Source organism: Melopsittacus undulatus, unplaced genomic scaffold, assembly GCF_012275295.1.
Source record: "Melopsittacus undulatus isolate bMelUnd1 unplaced genomic scaffold, bMelUnd1.mat.Z mat_scaffold_543_arrow_ctg1, whole genome shotgun sequence".
NCBI lineage: Eukaryota > Metazoa > Chordata > Aves > Psittaciformes > Psittaculidae > Melopsittacus > Melopsittacus undulatus.
Genome location: NW_022994407.1, coordinates 1 through 15000, shown reverse-complemented (window position 1 = coordinate 15000; position 15000 = coordinate 1). Strand labels below are relative to the sequence as shown.

General features: G+C 62.0%; 2 protein-coding genes across 2 annotated transcripts in view; both read right to left on the bottom strand.

Moving 5' to 3' along the window:
- ARMC5 (armadillo repeat containing 5) overlaps window positions 1-5488 on the bottom strand; it is a 21868-nt gene extending 16380 nt beyond the window's left edge. Inside the window, exons 1-5 of the mRNA XM_034074085.1 lie at window positions 4653-5488; window positions 4057-4361; window positions 2790-2897; window positions 710-1424; window positions 95-655 (exon numbers count right to left, since the gene is read on the bottom strand). Of these exons, the coding sequence (XP_033929976.1) occupies window positions 95-655; window positions 710-1424; window positions 2790-2897; window positions 4057-4361; window positions 4653-5488 (2525 nt within the window). The remainder of the gene's footprint in view (window positions 1-94; window positions 656-709; window positions 1425-2789; window positions 2898-4056; window positions 4362-4652) is intronic.
- A 6313-nt stretch (window positions 5489-11801) lies between these two features.
- LOC115945994 (mucin-5AC-like) lies at window positions 11802-14994 on the bottom strand. The gene is made up of 2 exons (XM_034074084.1): window positions 13852-14994; window positions 11802-13770 (listed from the first exon to the last, which is right to left on the bottom strand). The coding sequence occupies exons 1-2, from the start codon at window positions 14955-14957 to the stop codon at window positions 11802-11804; spliced, it is 3075 nt and encodes a 1024-aa protein (XP_033929975.1). The 5' UTR covers window positions 14958-14994.
- Between the last annotated feature and the right edge of the window lie 6 nt (window positions 14995-15000).

Below are 15000 nucleotides of genomic sequence, written 5' to 3'. Positions count from 1 at the left end.
ATCCCCATCCCATCCCATCCCCATCCCCATCCCATAATATCCCATCCCCATCCCATCCCATCCCCATCCCCATCCCATCCCATCCCATGCTCACCTCAGCCCTTGGAAGCTGCCAGTCGCTGCCCTCTTCTGCTCCACCACATCCCTTGGCTGATCCCATGATGCTGCCTCCTCATCCTCCTCTTCCTCTTCATCCTCTTCCTCCTCCTCCTCCTCGTCCCCCCCCCCCCTCCCCAGCATCCCCACCAGCACCGGCACCGCTCCCATAGCCTCCATAGCCTCCATGGCCTCCTCATCATAGGCAAAGGCACTGAGCGCCTGCAGGATGCGTCCCCTCCATGGCCTCCAATGGGGGCTCCGGAGCAGCTCCAGCATCACCCGCAGCCCATCGGCTGCCCTGATCCGCGCGCGGTTCACGGCCTCGCGGCACAGCAGGCACACGGCTCTGACCGCGGCGGCTCCGTCTCCATCATCCCTATGGCGCCGGAGCTGTGCCGACAGCGGCTCCACCGCCCTGGCTCTGTCTCCATCATCCCTATGGCGCCGGAGCTGTTCCAACAGCGGCTCCACCGCCCTGGCTCTGTCTCCATCATCCCTATGGCGCCGGAGCTGTTCCAACAGCGGCTCCACCGCCCTGGCTCTGTCTCCATCATCCCTATGGCGCCGGAGCTGTGCCGACAGCGGCTCCACCGCCCCGGCTCCATCATCCCTATTGCGCCGGAGCTCTTCCAACAGCGGCTCCACCGCCCTGGCTCTGTCTCCATCATCCCTATGGCGCCGGAGCTGTTCCAACAGCGGCTCCACCGCCCTGGCTCTGTCTCCATCATCCCTATTGCGCCGGAGCTGTTCCAACAGTGGCTCCACCGCCCTGGCTCTGTCTCCATCATCCCTATGGCGCCGGAGCTGTTCCAACAGCGGCTCCACCGCCCTGGCTCTGTCTCCATCATCCCTATTGCGCCGGAGCTGTTCCAACAGCGGCTCCACCGCCCTGGCTCTGTCTCCATCATCCCTATGGCGCCGGAGCTCCTCCAGCAGTGGCTCCACCGCCCCGGCCGCCCCCAATGGAGGCCGTAGGGATGCACAGGAGCAGGCGTTGGCTATGGCACCGAGCGCTGGGCTCCGGCTCCGGGCTCCGGGCTCCGCCGCCAGCAGCGCCAGCGCCGGCAGCGCCGGCAGCAGCTCCGGCAGGCGCCGGCACGGGGGGAGGGTGAGCGCGCGCAGGGCACGGCACAGCTGGGGGGTGGCCGGGTGGGAGGGGGGGAGGGAGGAGAGGCGGGTGGACAGCACGGCGATGGAGCCCATGGAGGTCAGCAGGCGGCGGTGGGGGGGGGAACAGCCAAGGATCCTCAGGGCGCGGGAGGTGGAGTGGAGGCAGGAGGGGGAGCGGCACAGCCGGCATAGGGACACCAGCAGGGGGGCAGCACCTGCGGGGGGGGACAAGGGGGTTAGTATGGGGAGTGATGGGGGATCTATGGGGAGCAATTGGGGACCTATGGGGAACAATGGGATCCTATGGATAGCAATAGGGGACCTATGGATAACAATGGGATCCTATGGATAGCAATGGGATCCTATGGAGAGCAATGGGGGACCTATGGATAACAATGGGATCCATATGGGGAACAATGGGATCCTATGGGAAACAATGGGATTACTATGGAGAGCAATGGAGCACTATGGAGAACAATGGGATCCCTATGGAGAGCAATGAGATCCTATGGAGAGCAAAGAGATCCCTATGGAGAGCAATGGGGGATCTATGGGGAGCAATGGGATCCATATGGGGAACAATGGGGTCCTATGGATAGCAATGGGATCACTATGGAGAGCAAAGAGATCCCTATGAAGAGCAATGGGATCACTATGGAGAGCAATGGGATCCTATGGGAAACAATGGGATTACTATGGAGAGCAATGGAGCACTATGGAGAGGAATGGGATCCTATGGATAACAATGGGGGACCTATGAGTAACAATGGGATCCCTATGGAGAGCAATGGGGGACCTATGGATAACAATGGGATCCATATGGGGAACAATGGGATCCTATGGAGAGTAATGGGATCCCTATGGAGAGGAATGGGGGACCTATGGAGAGCAATGGGATCCCTATGGAGAGCAATGGGAGCACTATGGAGAGCAATGGGATCCCTATGGAGAGCAATGGGGGACCTATGAGTAACAATGGGATTACTGTGGAGAGCAATGGGATCCCTATGGAGAGCAATGGGGGACCTATGGAGAGCAATAGAGCACTATGAAGAGCAATAGGGGACCTATGAGTAACAATGGGATCCATATGGAGAGCAAGGGGATCACTATGGAGAACAATGGGGGACCTATGGGGAACAATGGGATCCTATGGAGAGCAATGGAGCACTATGGCTAGCAATGGGGGACCTATCGAGAGCAATGGGGGACCTATGGAGAGCAATGGAGGACCTATGGATAACAATGGGATCCATATGGGGAACAATGGGGGACCTATGGATAGCAATGGGGGACTTATGAGTAACAATGGGATCCCTATGGAGAGCAATGGGGGACCTATGGGTAACAAAGGGATCCCTATGGATAACAATGGGGAACCTATGGATAACAATGGGATTCCTATGGAGAATAAAGAGATTCTTATGGATAACAATGGGATTCCTATGGATAACAATGGGATCACTATGGAGAGCAATGGAGCACTATGGAGAGCAATGGGAACACATAGACCCCCATAGGAACCCCATACTGCCCCATAGAGCCCCATAGCTGCCCCATAGACCCCCTATGGTGCTCACCAGCCTCCAGGATGTCACGGGCGCCCTCAGGCTCCAGGGCCAGGTTGGCCAAGGCACGAACCACACGGGACAGGAGGCACTCGGGGCCAGGCAGGGACAGGAGAGACACTGGGATCAATGGGATCAATGGGATCAATGGGGGCAATGGGATCAATGGGATCAATGGGATCAATGGGATCAATGGGAGCAATGGGATCAATGGGGGCAATGGGATCAATGGGATCAATGGGGGCAATGGGATCAATGGGATCAATGGGGGCAATGGGGGCAATGGGATCAATGGGGGCAATGGGATCAATGGGATCAGTGAGGGCAATGGGAGCAATGGGATCAATGGGGGCAATGGGATCAATGGGATCAGTGAGGGCAATGGGAGCAATGGGATCAATGGGGGCAATGGGATCAATGGGATCAGTGAGGGCAATGGGATCAATGGGATCAGTGAGGGCAATGGGAGCAATGGGATCAATGGGGGCAATGGGATCAATGGGATCAATGGGTGGCAATGGGATCAATGGGATCAGTGAGGGCAATGGGATCAATGGGTGGCAAGAGGGTATTTTACCCACTTCCCCTCATTTTACCCCATTTTCCACCCATTTCCCATCCATTTTCACCCCACTTCCCCATTTTTACCCATTTCATCCAGTTTTACCCCATTTCACCCATTTTAAGCCCATTCCCCCCAATTCTTACCTATTTTAACCCACTTCCCCATTCTTACCCCATTTCCCCCATTTTACCCCATTTCTTCCCATTTCACCCCATTTCCCCCTATTTTCACCCCATTTTTACCCATTTATCCCCATTTTTACCCCATTTCCCCCCATTTTAATCCATTTTTACCCATTTCCCCCCTATTTTCACACCATTTTACCCATTTCTCCCCATTTTACCCCATTTTAATCATTTCCCCCCATTTCCCCCCCATATTAACCATTTTCCCCCCATTTTAACCATTTCCTCCCCATTTTACCCATTTTCATCCCATTTCCCCCCTATTCCCCCCCATTTTACCCCATTTTACCCCATTTCCCCCCCATTTTAACCCATTTCCCCCCTATTTTCACCCCAGTTTCCCCCCATTTTAACCCATTTTCACCCCTTTTTAACCATTTTCCCCCATTTTTACCCATTTCCCCCCGTTTTCACCCCATTTTACCCCATTTCCCCCCCATTTTTCCCATTTCCTCTCAATTTTTACCCATTTCCCCCCTATTTTACCCCATTTTAACCCATTTTTACCCGTTTTCCCCCCATTTCTCACCCAGCTCTGTCACTGCTCCCTCTGCCCTGGCCTGGCCCCTGCAGCCGCTCTCGGTACACACGTTCCCGATCACACTCAGCGTCAGCTCCAGCTCATCCCAACGCTTCCGGTTCCGGTGCTCCCGTTTCCGGTCCCGGTGCTCCCGGTCCCGTTCATCCCAATGGTCCCATTCATCCGGACGCTTCCGTTTCCGGTTCCGTCCATCCGGGTACTCTCCATCCCGTTGCTCCCGTTCCCGTTGCTCCCGTTCATCCGGTCGCTGCCGTTTCCGTTCCGGTGTATCCGGTCGCTCCCGTTGCTCCCGTTGCTCCCGTGTATCCGGATGCTCCCGTTGCTCCGCTCGCTCCCGTTCCCGTTCGGGTGCATCCGGTCTCCGTTCCCGTTCCCGTGTATCCGGATGCTCCCGTGTATCCGGTGTCTCCGCTCGCTCCCGTTGCTCCCGTTCCCGTTCGGGTGCCTCCGGTCTCCGTTCCGGTCTCTCCGCTCGCTCCCGTGTATCCGGATGCTCCCGTGTCTCTGGTGTATCCGGATGCTCCCGTTTCAGTTCCCGTGTATCCGGTCGCTCTCGATCCCGTTGATCCCGTTCCCGTTCCCGTGTATCCGGATACTCCCGTTCATGTCTCTCCCGTTGCTCCGGTTCCCGTGTCTCCGGTCTCCGTTCTCGTGTCTCCGCTCGCTCCCGTTGCTCCCGTGTATCCGGATGCTCCCGTGTCTCCGGTCTCCGTTCCCGTTGCTCCGCTCGCTCCCGTTCGGGTGTATCCGGTCTCTCCCGTGTCTCTGCTCGCTCCCGTTTCAGTTCTCGTCTATCCGGATACTCCCGATTCCGTTGATCCCGTTCCCGTGTATCCGGATGCTCCGCTCGCTCCCGTGTCTCCGGTGCTCGCTCCCGTGTCTCTGCTCGCTCCCGTTGCTCCCGTGTCTCCTCCGGTGTATCCGGTCTCTCCGGTGCTCGCTCCCGTGTCTCCTTCGCTCGCTCCCGTCTCTCCGGTGCTCGCTCCCGTTGCTCCCGTGTCTCCGGTGCTCGTTCCCGTGTCTCCTTCGCTCGCTCCCGTCTCTCCGGTGCTCGCTCCCGTTGCTCCCGTGTCTCCGGTGTCTCCGCTCGCTCCCGTGTATCCGGATGCTCCGCTCGCTCCCGTCTCTCCGCTCGCTCCCGTGTAGCCTCCGGTGTATCCGGTCTCTCCGGTGCTCGCTCCCGTCTCTCCTCCGCTCGCTCCCGTGTAGCCTCCGCTGCCCTCCTGGCCCTCCCCCACTCCCTCAGCAGCCCCACGAGCGCGCGCACCCCGCCCAGCTCCCGGATGCGCGCGGCCTCCCCCCCGCCGCGGTCACGTGCCGTGCGGACCCGGAGCGCGCCCAGCGCGCGCACGAGGCGCGGCCCCGCGGCGGCGGCGGGAGCGCGCACGGCCTCCAGGCAGCGGCACAGGGGGTCCGCCATGATGGCGCGCGCGCGACGCTGCCGTAAAGCGAGGGCGGAGGGGGAGGGGCTAAGGGAGGGGGGGAACGGGATTGGGTGATGGGATGGGCCAATGGGAGGGGAAGGAGGGGTAAGGGAGGAACGTGATTGGCTGGGAGGGGCTAAGGGAGGAGGAGGGGATTGGGTGAGGGGATGGGCCAATGGGAGGAGGGTTAAGGGAGGAACGTGATTGGCTGGGAGGGGCTAAGGGGGGACAACGGGATTGGGTGAAGGGATGGGCCAATGGGAGAGGAAGAGAGGGGCTAAGGGAGGAACGTGATTGGCTGGGAGGGGCTAAGGGGGGAGGGGCTAAGGGGGGACAACGGGATTGGGTGAAGGGATGGGCCAATGGGAGGGGAAGGAGGGTTAAGGGAGGAACGTGATTGGCTGAAGGGCAGGGTTAAAGGAAGAGGAAGGTGATTGGGTGAAGGGATTAGCCAATGGGAGAGGAAGAGAGGGGTTAGAGGAGGAAGGTGATTGGCTGAGGGAGGGAAGGGCAGAGAGGAAGGCACGGGATTGGTCGGGAGAGAAAGGAAGGCGATTGGATGAGAGGAAAGAGCCAATGGGAGAGGAGGGACGGGGTTGGCTTAGGGAGATGTGGGCGGGGCTAAAGGAAGCAGGAAGAAGGGGATTGGGTGGAAGGCACAGACCAATAGGAAGAGCCCATTGGGGAACACTGGGACCCCCCCATGCCCCGCCCCCCTTCAGACCACGCCCACCCCCACAGGCCCCGCCCCCTCCCTTAGCCCCGCCCCCAATGACCACACCCCGAGCTGCCATTGGCCAGTTTTATTGGTAAAACACATCCAAGGGGGCGGGGCTTGAAGAGGGAGGGGGCGGGGCTAGAGATGGAGGAGGGCGGGGCTAGCGCGGACAGGGGGCGGGGCTTGGAGACAAAGGGGGCGGGGCTCCGGGGCTAGGGGGGGGGGGGGCGGGGAAAGGGGAGGGGTGGAGCTGCCCTCCTCGCAAGCCCATTGGCTGCCCCTCGGCTGCCCCTGGCTGCCCATTGGCTGCCGTGCCCCAGACCTACCGGCCACCGTCACTGCGGGGGCCCCATGGCAGCCTCTGATTGGTCCTCGGCGCGGGCACCGCTCGTGGCTGATTGGGGGGGACAGGGGTCAGCCCCACGGCGCTGCTGCCCCACGGCGCGGCTGGAAGCGACCCCCCCCCCCCCTCTCTGCCCCATAGCATGGGGGATGCTGCCCCATAGATGCCAGCCCCACATCCTGCTGCCGGCCCCATAGCTCGATGCCAGCCCCATAGAGCCCCTTCCAGCCCCATAGCTCGATGCCAGCCCCATAGAGCCCCTTCCAGCCCCATAGCTTGATGCCAGCCCCATAGAGCCCCTTCCAGCCCCATAGCTCGATGCCAGCCCCATAGAGCCCCTTCCAGCCCCATAGCTTGAAGCCAACCTTAGTGTCAGCCCCACAGCCCCTCTCCCAGCCCCATATGTGGCTGCCAGCCCCATAGGCAGCCTCACAGCCTGAGGCCAGCCCCACACCTGGCTGACAGCCCCACAGACCCCCTGCCCAGCCCCACATCCTGTTGCCAGCCCCATAGCTTGCCACCGGCCCCGGAACACCCCCTCCGAGCCCCACGTCCTTCTGCTCTGCCCCATAGCGCCTGCCCCCCAACTGCTGACTGAGCCCCACATCTCTGCCCCACAAGTGGAGCTCTCTGCCCCCCAACTACGACCATTAAAAGCAGCTTAAGGAACGAGCACCAAGCGCCCCACACATCTGCCCCCCAACCGGGCACAACACCCGCCCCACAGGCCCCATTGATCTGCCCCCTATGCGAACACAACAAGCCCCATAGACCTAAAGCTCTGCCCCCTAAGTGAGCGCAACACGAACCCCACGGGCCCCATAAGTGACAGCAACACAGCCCCCAGACCGCCCCCCAAATGCTCACAACACCCCCTATAGGCCCCATAGATCCCCCCCCCCCCCACATTAACGGGCCCTATAGCTCTGCCTCCTAAACTGGCCCGACGTGAACCCCATTGACCCCCCCCCCGAAAACAACAGGCCCTATAGCTCTGCCCCCTAAGTGGGCCCCATAGATCCCTCCCCCCCTACAGACCCCATACAGAACAACCCCCCCTATACGGACACCACAACGACACAGACCCCTACATCTCAGCCCCATAAGTGTGCCCCATAGCGACCCCCCCCCATAACAACGTGCCCCACATCCCCTCCCCCCCCTCCTCCTCACCTGACCCCGATCCCACGTTGGGGGGGGGGAGGGGCGCCGCCGAGGCCTCCGCGGGTCACGTGTCACGTGTGGGTCTCACACGTGCGTAATGGGGGGGGGGGATGGGGGGGGAGGAACAGGGACCCTCTATGGGGCAGGCGACACCCACGACCCCCAAGTGACCCCGGCGCTGCCCCACGCAGCCTCCTGCCCCACATCCCCCCATTGCCCCCCATACTGGGCCCCAGTGGCGTACTGGGCCCCCTCGCTGCCCCCCGCCGCCCCCGAGGCCGCGTACTGGGCGGCGCTGGCGGCATACTGGGCCGCACTGGTTGCATACTGGGAGTCCCCCCCCCGCCCCACTGGTGGTACTGGTGGTGGCCCCCCCCCCTCCCCCCCCCCCTGCCGTGGTGGTGGTGGTGGCCGGGTAGGGGGTCACCTCATTGGCGCTGCCGCTGCTGCTGGCGGGGTACTGGGAGGCCGCCAGCTGCGCGTACTGGGCGTACTGGGAGCTGATGGCCGCGTACTGGTACTGGGCGCTGGTGTACTGGGACAAGGCGCTGTTGTACTGGGCCGAGCTCAGGCTGTACTGGGACACCCCCCCCCCCATGCTATACTGGGAGGAGGAAGAGGAGGCCGAGGAGGAGGACGACCCCCCCCCCCCACCCCAGTCCCCCCCAGTCCATACTGGGCCCCCCCCATCCCATACTGGGCCATCCGGGACGCCATGGCCGGGGTGATGGCGAAGGGGGAGGGGGCTCGCGGTGGGGTCCCCCCCCCCCCCGACGCGGGGATGGAGGTGGGGGGGGTGGTGGTGGTGGTGGTGATGGCAACAGCAGCCCCCCCCCCCCACCCCACCGGAGGCCCCGCCCCCCCCGAGGCTTCCTGCGCCCCAATTGGCCGCCAGGCTGGCCCGCTGCCCGCAGAGCCCGACCAATCGGCTGCCGCAGCCGCCGAAGGCCCCGCCCCCCAGGCCCCCGTTACCATGGAAACGGTGCAGGCAGCTCCCCCCCATCCGGCCGCCGCATCCCATAAGCCCGTTACCCTGGAAACGATGCAGGCAGGACCGGAAGCCGCACACCCCCCCCCCCCCCCCCCCCGCGGAGGAAGGGGGAGGAGCCAGCGGAGGGGGCGGGGCTCCGGGCGTAAGCCCCGCCCCCTCCCCCCGCCCGCCCGGGGGGCGTGGCCAAAAAGGGCGTGGCCGGGCGGGGGAACAGCCCCGCCCCCCCTCCCCCCCCCGCTCGGCCCAGGAGGGGGAAGGGTCCCCTCGGGGTCACCCCCCCCCCCCCCCGCGGCCCGGGTGGGGGTGAGGCTGAGGAGGGAGCCGGGGGGGGCCAAGGGGCGGGGCGAGGGCCTGGCCCCGCCCCCCGCGACCCCGCGGGCCAATGAGGGGGGGGTGGGCAGGGCCAGGAGGGAGCCCGGGGGGCGGGGCGTGGTCGGCGTGGCCACGCCCCCTGCCTTGGTGGGCAGCAGGGGGAGGAGGGGGGGGCGGGGCTCCGAGGAGGAGGAGGAGGAGGAGGGGGGGGGTGGGGGTGGAGGAAGAGGGGGGGGCGGAGGAGGTGGGGGGAGGGGGGGATTGGGAGGGGGTGGGCGTGGCCTCGGGGGGGGCGCTGGAGGGGTCGGGGGGGTCGGGGGGGGGGGAGGGGAGGAGGAGGAGGAGGGTTGAGGGGGGGGGGGCGGTGGAGGAAGCAGCAGCGGCAGCAGCAGGGGGAGGGGCCGAGGAGGAGGAGGAGGAGGAGGAAGAGGAGGAGGAGGAAGAGGAGGACGAGGAGGAGGAGGAGGAGGAAGAGGAAGAGGAGTAGGAGGAGGAAGAGGAGGAGGAAGAGGAGGAGGAGGAGGAGGAGGAGGAGGAGGAGGAGGAGGAAGAGGAGGAGGAGGAGGAGGAGGAGGAGGAAGAGCGGCGCCGCTTGCGGCGGGTGGCGCTGCGGCCCTGGCGGCCTGACGGAGCCTCCGGTGCTGCTGCCTCCGGGGCCGAGGCTGAGGCCGAAGGTGAGGCCGAGGCCAGGGCTTCAATGGCTGCCGGGGTGGCCGTGGCTATGGGGGACCTGTGGGGGGAGAAGGGGGGGGGAATGGGGTACCCATGGGGTGATGGGGGCACCCATGGGGTGATGGGGGCACCCATGGGGTAATGGGGTACCCATGGGGTAATGGGGTACCCATGGGGTGATGGGGTACCCATGGGGTGATGGGGGCACCCATGGGGTGATGGGGGCACCAATGGGATCAGGGAACCCCAATAAGGGAGACATATGGGGTGCAGACTGGGGTGGGGGCACCCATGGGGTCAGGGAACCCCAATAAAGGAGCCCTATGGGCAGCAGACAAGGGTAGGGGGCAGCAGGGGACAAGGGGCGGGGCCAGGAGGAGGGGGCGTGGCTTTAGGTGGAGGCTCCACCCCCGAAGGGAAGACACAGGAGGGGGGAAGTGGGCGGAGTCTATGCAAATGGAGGCGTGGCATGCCCTTATATGGGAGGGGAGAGGGGCGTGTCTTACCCATCAGGGGGCGGGGCCAGGCGGAGGGGGTGTGGCTTCAGTCGAAGCCAATGGGAGCCGGTGTAGAAGTGGGCGGGGTCTACCCAAATGGGGGCGTGGCTTGGAGATATGGGCGGGGGAAAGGGGCGTGTCTTGCCCTTATATGGGAGAGGAAAGGGGCGTGTCTTACCCTTATATGGGAGGGGAAAGGGGCGTGTCTTGCCCTTATATGGGAAGGGAAAGGGGCGTGTCTTACCCTTATATGGGTGGGGGAAGGGGGCGTGTCTTGCCCTTATATGGGAGAGGAAAGGGGCGTGTCTTGCCCTTATATGGGAGGGGAAGGGGCGTGTCTTGCCCTTATATGGGAGAGGAAAGGGGCGTGTCTTGTCCTTATATGGGAAGGGAAAGGGGCGTGTCTTGCCCTTATATGGGAGAGGAAAGGGGCGTGTCTTGCCCTTATATGGGAGGGAAAGGGGCGTGTCTTACCCTTATATGGGAGGGGAAGGGGGCGTGTCTTGCCCTTATATGGGAAGGGAAAGGGGCGTGTCTTGCCCTTATATGGAGGGGAAGGGGGCGTGGCTTACCCTTATATGGGCGGGGAAAGGGGCGTGTCTTACCCTTATATGGGAGGGGAAAGGGGCGTGTCTTGTCCTTATATGGGAGGGGAAAGGGGCGTGTCTTGCCCTTATATGGGAGGGGAAAGGGGCGTGTCTTACCCTTATATGGGAGGGGAAAGGGGCGTGTCTTACCCTTATATGGGAGGGGAAAGGGGCGTGTCTTGCCCTTATATGGGAGGGGAAGGGGGCGTGTCTTGCCCTTATACGGGAGGGGAAGGGGCGTGTCTTGTCCTTATATGGGAAGGGAAAGGGGCGTGTCTTGCCCTTATATGGGAGGGGAAAGGGGCGTGTCTTACCCTTATATGGGAGGGGAAAGGGGCGTGTCTTGCCCTTATATGGGAGGGGAAAGGGGCGTGTCTTGCCCTTATATGGGTGGGGGAAGGGGCGTGTCTTGCCCTTATATGGGAGGGGAAGGGGGCATGTCTTACCCTTATATGGGTGGGGGAAGGGGGCATGTCTTGCCCTTATATGGGAGGGGAAGGGGGCGTGTCTTGTCCTTATATGGGTGGGGGAAGGGGGCGTGTCTTGCCCTTATATGGGAGAGGAAAGGGGCGTGTCTTGCCCTTATATGGGAGGGGAAGGGGGCGTGTCTTACCCTTATATGGGAGGGAAAGGGGCGTCTTACCCTTATATGGGAGAGGAAAGGGGCGTGTCTTGCCCTTATATGGGAGGGGAAGGGGGCGTGTCTTGCCCTTATATGGGAGGGGAAAGGGGCGTGTCTTGCCCTTATATGGGAGGGGAAAGGGGCGTGTCTTGCCCTTATATGGGAGGGAAAGGGTCGTGTCTTGCCCTTATATGGGAAGGGAAGTGTCTTGTCCTTATATGGGAGGGGAAGGGGCGTGTCTTGCCCTTATATGGGAGGGGAAGGGGGCGTGTCTTGCCCTTATATGGGAGAGGAAGGGGGCGTGTCTTACCCTTATATGGGAGGGGAAGGGGCGTGTCTTACCCTTATATGGGAGGGGAAGGGGCGTGTCTTGCCCTTATATGGGCGGGGAAGGGGGCGTGGCTTACCCGTCGGGGGCGGGGCCAGGCGCGGCCGGTGAGGGGGGGCCGGACTCGGAGGAGCTGGAGCTGGAGTCGGAGTCGGAGGAGGATGAGGAGGAGGAGGAGGAAGAAGAGGACGAGGATGAAGAGGATGAGGATGAGGAGGAGGAGGAGCCTCCCTTGGGCGTGGCCGTGACGTCAGCGGTGACGTCAGCAGTGACGTCAGCGGTGCTGGTGTCCGGAGGGGGGGCGCTGGCTGTGGTGTCCGCGGCGGCCTTGGTTATACTGGGAGCACTGGGAGCACTGGTATCCATAGGAGCAATGGTGGTACTGGGAGCACTGGTCAGACTGGTGCCACTGGGAGCACTGGTGTCCTTAGGAGCAACGGTGATACTGGGAGCACTGGTCAGACTGGTGCCACTGGGAGCACTGGTGTCCTTAGGAGCAACGGTGATACTGGGAGCACTGGTCAGACTGGTGCCACTGGGAGCACTGGTGCCACTGGAAGCAATGGTATCCTTAGGAGCAATGGTGGTACTGGGAGCACTGGTGTCCTTAGGAGCAACAGTGATACTGGGAGCACTGGTGCCACTGGGAACAATGGTATCCTTAGAAGCAATGGTGACAGCACTGGGAGCACTGGTATCCTTAGGAGCAATGGTGGTACTGGGAGCACTGGTGTCCTTAAGAGCAACAGTGATACTGGGAGCACTGGTACCACTGGGAGCACTGGTATCCTTAGGAGCAATGGTGATAGTGGGAGCACTTGTCAGACTGGTGCTACTGGGAGCACCAGTATCCTTGGGAGCCACAGTGATACTGGTCAGACTGGTTGCACTGGTGGCAATGGCATCCTTAGGAGTAACAGTGATACTGGGAGTACTGTTATCCTTAGGAGCAACGATGATACTGGGAGCACTGGTCAGACTGGGGGCATTGAGACCAATTGTATCCTTAGGAGCAACGGTGATACTGGGAGCACTGGTACCATTGGGAACAATTGTATCCTTAGGAGCAACGATGATACTGGGAGCACTGGTCAGACTGGTGCCACTGGGAGCACCAGTGTCCTTAGGAGCAATAGTGATAGTGGGAGCACTGGTGCCACTGGTGTCCTTAGGTGCAACGGTGATACTGGGAGCACTGGTGCCACTGGTGGTCCTGGATTCCATGGGCACGATGGTGGCACTGGTGCCACTGGTTGCACTGGTGGCAATGGGGACACATCCAGCACTGGCGATACTGGGAGCGCTGATCATACTGGTGCTACTGGGAGCGCTGGGGACACGTCCGGCACTGGTCAAACTGGTGGCGATGGTGGCACCGGCACTGGGAGCGACGAGGACACGTCCAGGACTGGTCACACTGGTGACACTGGGAGCACTGGTCACACTGGGGCGGCTCAGCACAGTGGTGACGCTGGTTGCACTGGTCATACTGGTGACACTGGGACGGCTCAGGACACTGGTGACACTGGGACCCCCGAGGACACTGGTGATACTGGTCGCACTGGTGACACTGGTTGCGGTGAGACGGCTCAGGACGCTGGTGACACTGGGACCACTGAGGACACTGGTCGCACTGGTGACACTGGGACGGCTCAGGACACTGGTGACATTAGGACCACTGAGGATACTGGTGGCACTGGGAGCACTGGTGACACTGGGACGGCTCAGGACACTGGCGACATTAGGACCACTGAGGATACTGGTGACACTGGGAGTACTGGTCGCACTGGTGGCACTGGTGACACTGGTTGCAGTGAGGCGGCTCAGCACACTGGTGACACTGGGAGTACTGGTCGCACTGGTGACACTGGGACGGCTCAGGACACTGGCAACATTGGGACCACTGAGGATACTGGTGGCACTGGTCGCACTGGTGACACTGGGACGGCTCAGGACACTGGCGACATTGGGACCACTGAGGATACTGGTGGCACTGGTCGCACTGGTGACACTGGGAGCACTGGTCGCACTGGTGACACTGGGAGCACTGGTCGCACTGGTGACACTGGGAGCACTGGTCGCACTGGTGACACTGGGAGCACTGGTCGCACTGGTGACGCTGGGACGGCTCAGGACACTGGCAACATTGGGACCACTGAGGATACTGGTGACACTGGTGACACTGGGAGCACTGGTCGCACTGGTGACGCTGGGACGGCTCAGGACACTGGTGACACTGGGACTGGAGGGCACACTGGTCAGACTGGTTGCACTGGGATGGCTCAGGACACTGGTGACATTGGTGACGCTGGCATCCTTAGGAGTAATGGTGCCACTGGGAGCAGTGGGCACACTGGTCGTACTGGTTGCACTGGGACGGCTCAGGACACTGGTGACACTGGGAGCAGCAGGCATACTGGTCATACTGGTGACACTGGGAGCGGCAGGCACACTGGTCATACTGGTCGCACTGGGACGGCTCAGGACACTGGTGACGCTGGCTGGACTGAGGATACTGGTGCCACTGGTCGCACTGGTGCCACCGGTTGCTGTGAGACGGCTCAGGACACTGGTGACACTGGGAGCACTGGTTGCACTGCTCACACAGGGACTGGTGGGCATGCTGCTCATACTGGTCACACTGGTGGACACGCTGCTCATACTGGTTGCACTGGTGGACACGCTGCTCATACTGGTTGCACTGGTGGACACACTGCTCATACTGGTTGCACTGGTGGACACGCTGCTCATACTGGTCGCACTGGTGGACACGCTGCTCATACTGGTTGCACTGGGAGCAGTGGGCAGGCTGCTCATACTGGTCGCACTGGTGGACACGCTGCTCATACTGGTCACACTGGTGGACACGCTGCTCATACTGGTCACACTGGTGGACACGCTGCTCATACTGGTCGCACTGGGACAGCTCTGGACACTGGTGGCACTGGTGTCCTTAGGAGCGATGGTGACGCTGGCTGAACTGGTGGCACTGGTAGCTGTGAGCCGGCTCAGCACACTGGTGACACTGGGACCAGTGAAGACACTGCTTGTACTGGTGATACTGGTGACACTGGGACCACTGAAGACACTGCTTGTACTGGTGACACTGGTGCCAGTACTGGTGACACTGGTGGTGACGGTGACGCTGCCTTTGGTGCCTGTTGTGGTGCTGACCCCCATGGTACCAACAGCCGCACTGGTTGCCATGGTAACACCAGTGCCTGTATCCATGGTGGCCTTGGAGGTGACTGTAGCCGCGGTGGTGATGCTGGTA

Excerpts from the sequence above, each read along its gene's own strand:
- LOC115945994 (XM_034074084.1), bottom strand. The coding sequence starts at position 14,957 with ATGGATACAGGCACTGGTGTTACCATGGCAACCAGTGCGGCTGTTGGT. Across the intron at positions 13,771-13,851 it reads GTTGCCAGTGTCCTGAGCCG|TCCCAGTGTCACCAGTGCGA; the intron begins TCCCAGCGTCAC and ends TGCGACCAGTGC.